Genomic DNA, 8,918 nt, shown 5'->3' with positions numbered 1-8,918 from the left:
ATAAATTACATGGCATGTGATTTGGCGTATGAGGTGACTTTTTTTAATGACATGTAGAAGATACCCGACTGATTGGGATGGTGGTCACTAGGTGACCCCTTCACTCTTTTTAGAAAATGACCTTAAAAACCGGTAAAATGTTAATTCATGCCCTTATAAAACCAAAAAATAACAAAAAAAATCTTTTAAACCAAAATATGTAAGTTGGTGGGGCTACAGTGACATTTTCCCGTAAAATATTCATCAATACTATAATTACACTTTTATAATTATACTAGTTACATACCCGACAATGGAAATATATATATATATATATATATATATATATATATATATATATATATATATATATATATATATATATATATATATATATATATATATATATATATATATATATATATAAGATTTTGCAAACTAAAAACATATATCTTCAACTAATTGTAACAATTAAATTTAATATTCATTTTTTTTCATCAAATATACAACCATAGATATTTTCTTGAAATCTAAAGAAAATATCACAAAAAATATGTAAGCGTAAAATTGAAACCTAGAAAATCATCCAAATAACTACCTTTTAGGCTTTCAAAAACTTATATAGGCAAAATATTTCAATTAATAAGACATATAACTAGCATAAAAAGATGAAAAGATGAGAGTTTTAAATAAATATGATTCAAGATGATTTATCTTTAACCATATTGATTCGAATAAGATGAAAAGATGAGAGTTTTAAATGAATATGATTCAAGATGATTTATCTTTAACCATATTGATTCGAATGACCCATTTATACCGTTTATAAAGATAAAGATACAAAGATTCACTTAATGTGTTCATTAGCAAATCCACCATAAACTACATCAAACCTTGCACAAAACAGTAGTAGCCATGCAAACATGAGAGAACCATTCAACTATTCTTTGCTTTTCAATTACAAGATTCACAATATTTCACACGCAACTACATACATATTATATGCTTACATAGAAAGAAAAAAAAAGGACTTTGAGCTACTCTTTCTACCCGTAACTATAAGCAACAAGTGTCTACCCAATGAAACATTAAAAGATCAAGAACATTGAAATATGATCATAAGTATAGCTGAATGAGCTCATCACTAACAACAGATGGTGTCAAAACACCCAAATCTGTGAATAGCAAAGTAAGATATTGAGGTGGTGTGTAATCCCTAGCAGATGTTTCAACCTCAACTTTTAATGGAATAGGAACCCCAAAATCAATTGGTTTCAAAGCAGGCACCATGTCTTTCTGATTCAATGGATACAGTCGAGCAAACTGCAATTAAAAAAAAAGTTATTCTTCCAGCAACCCCTGATATAAAATTATAGATTTGATTTAAGAGTTGCCATACCTTGTAGCTTTCAGCAGCAACATAAACAGGTTTGTCCATGGTTTTAGCCACCAAAGCAATTTGATATGTTCCCATCATGTTGATTATGCCACCACTTTCAACCACTCCATCAGCCCCAACAAACACCATGTCAATTTCATCCATACTGTATGCTACTGCTGAATCGATTAAGAGCTTAACAGGAACATCAAGTTTTGCAAGCTCGTTGGAGAATCTTAACCCTGTTCTATCTGGCCTTCCCTCTGCATTTCAGAGATAGTAAACTTAAACCCTGTTAAGTTCTCTCAGTGTCTAGATAACCATGGACAAGAATAGGACAAACCTGTGCAAAGAACTCGAAAGTGTTTCTTGTTTTCAGCTGCAGTTTTCAAGATTTCCAACACAACTCTGGAGAAACCATGGACGAGAATAGTACAACCATCGAAGATGAAATCTTGACTTAGCATTGCAATGATTTTACGAGCCTGAAAAAGGAAAAGGTTGATTAAGATGTGTAGAATGATGAGAAATGTTGCGGATTTGATTGTAGAAAGTTGACATGCCTTGAAAGAAATCTCCCCAAACTTTTCTGCACGTTCAAGGAAGCGTGATTTGGCTGAATCGAAGTCTTCGTATTCCACTGCGGAGGTTCTAGTTACATAGCGCATAAAAAGATCACACCCAGCCGTCAATGAGATCGAAGTCATATCCCATGACTGGAAATACAGATATAGAAAAGTTGCAGTGGTTATTGACCAAATTTGGATGTACAGATATAGAAATAGTTAGCCGATTATCCGATTTCATGTTATTGAATGTCACATAATCGATGCTAATGTTACACAGATTACATACCTTGAGGGAATCGGAAGCCGTTTTGAGTTCATTTTGAAGCTCCATCATGGTAGTTGCTTCACTAGACCTAATTACAGAAGCCAAAGCCTTAATAGCCGCCACTGCTTCTGCTAAATCGGGCTGTTTCCTCCAATTATTAAACTCATCAATGACGGGGAACGAATGTTCAGACGCGGTGGATTTAAGTGAACTCTCCTGCTCAGAAGACCGAGTATCGGTGTCACCGCCGGCAGCGGCTTGAGCCTGAGCGAGCCAATCGCTGGTGACGACTCCATGATGGGCAGCTCTTGTTTGGTAGTAAGGGGATATGGTAAGGGTAGGGTCAGGGTTAGGATTTTGAAGGGTTTCGGCCATGGAAGAGGGTGGAGAGAGAAGACGACTTTCGGGGTTGGTAACGGTGTCGCCCTGAAGTAATCGATTATCAAGAATGAAAGAGGCAGATCTCCTCCACATGTATTGTAGTTGGTATTGATTCGATTCGAGCAAAATCAGCCGGGAGTAATATTCCGGTCACGGCTTAGCAGATTCCGGCGGTTTGGTGTTTGTCTACTTTCTACTAAAAATTTATTTTCACGATGCTAAGAAAAATAACAAAATTCAATAGTACCAATCTTTAGACGGTTTTACATTTTATAGGACAAACTTTAGAATAATAATGTTACATGAATGTTTATTGGTATATAAATACAAGAGACAATGACAAAATTAGTCAAATATACTAATTATTTTGTGAAAATAGCTAAAAAAAATTGAAGTTGCAAATTTGGCCACCTGTGATTTTCACATCTTATCTGCGAATGTATAAGTGGTTAAAGCATAGTTGTGCTTTAGCCATTTGTATATTCGCAGATGGGGTATTTTTTTAATTTTTTTTGTATATATATAGGGCATTACCAAGCTAAAATCACAGATGGACACAATCTGCGATTTCATCTCTCTTTCATGTGCGAAATTATGTTATTTATTTATTTATTTATTTATTTTGACTATGAAATCAATGGGTTTGACTACGAAATAACCTTATTATATATAAACTTTTGTAGAAAATTATCATTTTACTTGTTATTTCTTTAGGAAATTTCTTTAAATCTCTTTAAAAAAATTATTGAATATTTGGTTTGTCTTGTAACCGGTGGAAGATGACAAGTTATTGAAACAAATCTGGAATATGTATGTCCACAGGGAGGTATTTCTGAATTCGCTTTGATATTTTCTGAGTATATTAGTTATAGTGATTTTGTATCTTTGGTGAGAAGCAAAATTGGTTTGTTAGACAAATATAGAATTAGTCTTCGTTTCAATCATCCTGAATTGAATTATTATATAGCCATAGTTGAAGACATAGATGTTAGAATGTTGATAAATGTAATCAAATGTAGTGGAGGAAGGGCTGTGAAAGTGTTTGTGGTGGTTGATGAAGGAGATGAGGTTAATGAGGCTGGTCATAGTGGAAATCAGTCAATTGGTAATTTATGCAGCTATAAAAGGAGCAACGATCCGATAGGTACTTTCAATACTCCTAGTGCACCTCAATTTCACAATGTTGCTGAAAATGCTAATGTTAGTTATTCACCTATTTGCTATGTGGATCCTGAGAATTACAAGTATGTTGGTGATGATGATGTTGGTACATATCTTAACGACGTGGGTGGTCGTTGTGTTGATGTTCCCGAACAAGAAGTTAAAGTTATGAATAGGCGTGTAGTAGATAAAAGTAAAAAGAAAAAAATTATGCTTCAAAAAGATGAAAAAAAGCATGTTTACGAGGATTATGTTGATGTTGTTGATGTAGGTTTAGATATAACTGACTTAGAAAGCAATTCATATAGAGATGAGTTGGGTGATGAAGTTAAAGCTAAGTTTCCTGATAACCTTTTTTACGGTATGCCCCATTTACCAGCATGCCCAGTTGATATTAATGAAGATATCCCAACCCAGATGGTAGACATCAATATTCAAAAGATTGAATGTGAGAGTATATTTAAGAACAAAGAACTTTTAAAGTGAGCTATTGGTAAAAAAATGTCTCCGAGAAGGTTTTCAGAAGAGGACAAGTAGATCCACCAAATCAAGGTATGATGTTGTGTGTGTTTCGAAAAATTGTTCTTGGTTACTAAGAGCAAAAGCAATTAAAAATTCTGATGGACTTTTCCAAGTGAATAAATTTGTTGATGTACACACATGTTCTTCAAAAATTTTGCAACCTAATCATCGACAAGCAAACAAATATGTTTTTGGTGAATATCTTGTTGATGTTTTGGTTGAAGATTATAGTAGAGTTTATCGGGGAAAAGATATTATTAATGATATGAATGCTCAATTGAATATCAATATCTCGTACCATTAGGCATGACGTGCGAAGCAATATGTATTGTTGTTGTTAAGGGGTACGAAAGAGGATTCTTTTACCAAACTTCCGGCTTATTTCCACAATTTGGTCAAACATAATCCGGGTACGGTGACACATATTAAAACAGATGGTGATGATCGCTTTGAGTTTTTGTATGTCGCACTTGGTTGTTCGGTTGGTATTTTGATATTTTATTATTATTTTCATTTTTATTTTGGTGTATTTGAATAGATATACAATGTATTGTAGGTGTGCGCTTTTGTCATTTTTTGCAAACCGACCCTTGTAGTAGATGGAGCCTATCTAAAGGGCGAGTTCAAAGGTACCATGTTACTTGCAGCTACTAAGAACGGACAAAACCAAATATTACCGGTTGCATATGGTATCTGCAAAAATGAGTGTACAGATTCTTGGACATGGTTTTTTCAAAAACTACATGATTGCATGGGCAATATGCAGGAGCTTACAATTATATCTAATAGGTCTCCATCTATAGCAACATCCATTGCCAACATTTTTCTCACGCTCGTCATGGAATATGTGGTGTCCATTTGTATTTCAACATAGTATCTAGATTCGGGAAGAGTAACACAGTTAAAGGATTTTTTGGGAGGCTTGTAGGGCGTACACAGTTGATGCTTTTGACGCTGCCATTGAAGTTATGAAAAAGACAAAAGAACCAGTATGGGAGTACTTAAAAAGTATAAATCTAGAAACTTGGTCTAGGGCAACCATTTCGTAGTCCATATGCAACCATTTCACAGTCCAAATGCAACCATTTCGTAGTCAAAGTTGTAATTCATAGTCTTGTATTTATTAATATAAATAGATGTTTAAGATCTAAAAACCAAATACCCATATCACCTAAACGAAACCAACTCCCATATTTAGAAATGTCGTCGAATGCAGCAACTTCTTCGAATGAAGTACCTGGTTCCAATTTTGAACGACCATGGACGAGAAACGAGGTGTTGGTTCTAACACGATGCTGGCTAAGTGTTAAGGAGGGTGTACCGTTACTTGCTCCCCCGCATTGCCTAGTAGGTGATGAATGGACCCGCATAACATCCTTCTTCAACCATGAGATGGGAGAAGGGCAACAACAACAACAATTATATGTTGTTAGTAAATGGATAGATGTAAAGGAAGAAGTCACATGGTTCAATCGAGCGTGTAATTATGCGAAAAGTCCCAAACTTCGTTGTCGAGACAAAAAAGAGTTCTTGGAAGTTGTTACAGATTTTTACATCTTTGAGCGTGAAGACAGAGACTTCGAATATGAGGAAGTTTGGAAGGTTGTTAAAAATAAAAAGTATTTCATGTAGACCGCTCTATTTTCCGTTAAAAATAACCCATGGACTTGTTTTTTATTTTAATGCTTTGTTTGTAGTAATATTATAAGTTTAATGTTTCATGTAATGGTTGTTAGTTTAATAGTTTAAGTTTAATTCGTTGTTTTTAGTAATGTATGTAATGTTTTAAGTTTAATGGTTCATGGAATTGTTGTTAGTAATGTATTGTAATGTATCGTGAAAACTAATACAATGAGCATTTATTAATTAAAATTAAACATAGGAGGTGCATCCAATACATACGTAATACATGAAAATAACCTAGTACACACCTAATAAATTGAAATAGATATTAAATAAACGAGATATATTTCAAAATATTTCAAGGGGCTTCAAACTGGAATTCTAACTCGTCACTTAATGACTTGTATTCCTCCTTAGCAGCTTCCAAGATGACCTCCTCGGTAGCATTTAAACGGGTGTCGTCAATTTTGGTATAAAGATCGTTGAATAATAGAACTTTAGTTTTCATTTCATACCATATTGGTAAGATGCCCAATTCATCACGATCGTTTGCTGTAGTCATTCGCTTTTCAACGTTGAAGATATTGGTTAAACGAGTCCAAAACATAGGATCGTTCAACTTGCTGGTCTCGTACACATGAATATATGCACGTGTAAGAACCAAGAACTCCTCATTGCTCCATGGTATAGAACTCATTTTAAGTGAAACAAAGAGACTAAAATTTCAAAAATAATATATGAATAACTGTAACATCGTTTAGTAAACTGTTTTTTTAACTTAATGTCAATTTATAGTAGTTTATATACAATATCACAGTCCAATCTTCTAATTTGTCTAAAATTCACAGTCCAACTTAAACGCAATGTACTAACTGAGAACACAACAGATCACTGTTCGAGTTGACAAGTCATTGCATCAAATGACAACACAATACACTGCTACTTGAGTTGACAAGCCATTACACCTGGAAAATAAAGAGTCGTTATAAATAGTTGTTCATATCCATTTTAATTGTATCGCATTACTTTTTCCCTTGCAACTATGGACTCACCTGTACCACATAGATGGAGCAACGAATAGGAGGTCGCTTTGGTTCAAGCTTGGATTGTAACTGTAGAGGACAATTTTCCACCGGGCCCGCTAGAAGTTCGTGCTGGATCATTTTGGTCTCGTGTCTGTCATTTGTTTCACCATCAAATGGGGCATACTCAATATCGAAGAAGAAGAGATGTCAAAGCGAAGTTTCTAGATTTGAAAAGAAAGGTCAAGCATTTTCAACGTATTTATAACGAGCTGGATAATGAACATGCGAATATGGATGGAGATATTCTCATACATGTGGATTTGGAACTATACCGTTTCGAATCTGATGGTAGAGAGTTTACCCACAGAGATGCATAGAATCTTTTAAAGAATGTCCCTCACTTTTAATATGCATGTTAGTTAAGTTGTTTGTTTTTCGTTAGTTACGTTGCTTGTTGTTGTACGTGTGTTTTGTGAGTAGTTAATAAATCTCTCTTACTTTTTTTTTGAACGACAAATATACTCTATTCTACTCCTACAATTCTCCTAAATCTCCACCTATGTCCCTCAGGGGACTTGAACCCTCGACCTCAAGGAGGGAGGGCAATTAAAAATGAATTAAGATAACAGGTCCGTAATCAATTCATTAAAACATTAACCCATAACTAGTACATAACATGACATAAAATGCAACGTCGTACATAAATAACTAATACATAATAGGACATAAAATGCAAACGAGGTACATTAATAACTATTTCTTTTAGGGAGGTAACAGGACCACCCTTTCATTTGGTATTTCCCAGTGCACATGTGATGGTATAGAATTCACCGACTCAGATCCAAAAGCAACTCGATACACGAAAGCAGTGAACTTATAATCAACCATTACGTGAATGGTTTCAGACGTACGGGTTCTTAGAGATGCTATAGCGTGGCCACATGGTATACTGCTTTTTTGCAATTTCCCACAACTACATACCCTACGTTCAAATTGTACTTTGTTGGTGGCAAAATTGTCATCGACTTCAAATGTATCCTCATACAAACATTTTGCCACCCAATTATAAGACTCGTTGACACGTTTTTTAACCTTATTCTCAACATAAGGGGTCACCCCCACCAGACAACCTCCCTGCAAAACTGGATAATTTTAAAATAATAATACAAGAAAAAACTAAATATAACTATAAAGTTACCCGCCACTTCAGCCCGTTCAACATACTTTGATTGTATCGACGTATTTATTAACTCAATTATCGTTGTTATAGGAAACTCACGTGTGGACTTGGATATAATTTGCAACATTTCAGGGACATCAATCGATTTAACATCGTAACGTACTTTTGGGAAAAATGCTTGTGTCCATTTTGAAATTGCTATATCGTCAAGCCAGATAATTAGACTCCTAAGCAAGGTGTAGAAAGGTGGTTTCCTATATGAACTTTGCAACCTTTCCAGACACAAGTAAAAATCATGAACACTATATGCATTACATGACTTCCAAAACAACATTTCGACTTCCGTATCATTATGTCCGACAAAATTACGTATTTTTCGAGCTATATCTTTAGGACAATATCTATGATACGAATCTGGGTAGACACTCTGAACAACAAAGTCTATTTTATCACATAGATTGCTTATGAAACCATCATCTATATCCTCACCTAAACACTCTTTTAACTTCATGATGAACCATCTCCATGATTCTTCACACTCTAAGGTTCCCAAACCAATTGCTAAGAGTAGGGGTTCATTGTTTCCATCAAAATCCACTTCGAAGTACATTGTTGTCAGATAGTTCCCAAGTAGGGGTAAATAACCCACATATATTAACGGTATCATGCACCTAAGGAAGGTACGAATATGCATAAAAAACAAACGTATATTAGTGATAAGTAAAGAGTAAACAAGATACATTACCAAGAAATATTAATTAACTCAATAAAACAAATATGTTATACTACGCAACCTAAAGCCACAAAACATAATTGAAAGTGGTTGGTATCCATT

General features: G+C 34.6%; 2 protein-coding genes across 2 annotated transcripts; both read right to left on the bottom strand.

The window, feature by feature from the left end:
* Positions 1-903: 903 nt before the first annotated feature.
* On the bottom strand, positions 904-2,832 carry LOC145102826 (uncharacterized). Its single transcript, XM_079040307.1, has 5 exons — positions 2,213-2,832; positions 1,921-2,073; positions 1,701-1,842; positions 1,379-1,620; positions 904-1,302 (listed from the first exon to the last, which is right to left on the bottom strand). The coding sequence occupies exons 1-5, from the start codon at positions 2,663-2,665 to the stop codon at positions 1,096-1,098; spliced, it is 1,197 nt and encodes a 398-aa protein (XP_078896433.1). The 5' UTR covers positions 2,666-2,832; the 3' UTR covers positions 904-1,095.
* A 4,833-nt stretch (positions 2,833-7,665) lies between these two features.
* LOC145098938 (uncharacterized) lies at positions 7,666-8,693 on the bottom strand. Its single transcript, XM_079036528.1, has 2 exons — positions 8,102-8,693; positions 7,666-8,045 (listed from the first exon to the last, which is right to left on the bottom strand). Exons 1-2 carry the CDS (start codon positions 8,691-8,693, stop codon positions 7,666-7,668), a joined length of 972 nt encoding a protein of 323 aa, XP_078892654.1.
* Positions 8,694-8,918: the final 225 nt, after the last annotated feature.

This window comes from Lactuca serriola, chromosome 4 (assembly GCF_051521515.1).
Source record: "Lactuca serriola cultivar US96UC23 chromosome 4, Lser_US96UC23_V15, whole genome shotgun sequence".
NCBI classification, from domain to species: domain Eukaryota; kingdom Viridiplantae; phylum Streptophyta; class Magnoliopsida; order Asterales; family Asteraceae; genus Lactuca; species Lactuca serriola.
Note: the sequence above shows the minus strand (reverse complement) of the source record. Positions and strands in the feature narration are given on the sequence as shown.

What these genes read in the sequence shown, in the direction of transcription:
- LOC145098938 (XM_079036528.1), bottom strand. Translation starts at nt 8,693, where the DNA reads ATGTACTTCGAAGTGGATTTTGATGGAAACAATGAACCCCTACTCTTA. An exon ending in TGAACGGGCTGAAGTGGCGG is followed by an intron (nt 8,046 to 8,101) that starts GTAACTTTATAG and finishes AAAATTATCCAG; the next exon opens with TTTTGCAGGGAGGTTGTCTG.
- LOC145102826 (XM_079040307.1), bottom strand. Translation starts at nt 2,665, where the DNA reads ATGTGGAGGAGATCTGCCTCTTTCATTCTTGATAATCGATTACTTCAG. An exon ending in TTGGGGAGATTTCTTTCAAG is followed by an intron (nt 1,843 to 1,920) that starts GCATGTCAACTT and finishes TTCCTTTTTCAG; the next exon opens with GCTCGTAAAATCATTGCAAT. An exon ending in CTTTCGAGTTCTTTGCACAG is followed by an intron (nt 1,621 to 1,700) that starts GTTTGTCCTATT and finishes TCTGAAATGCAG; the next exon opens with AGGGAAGGCCAGATAGAACA.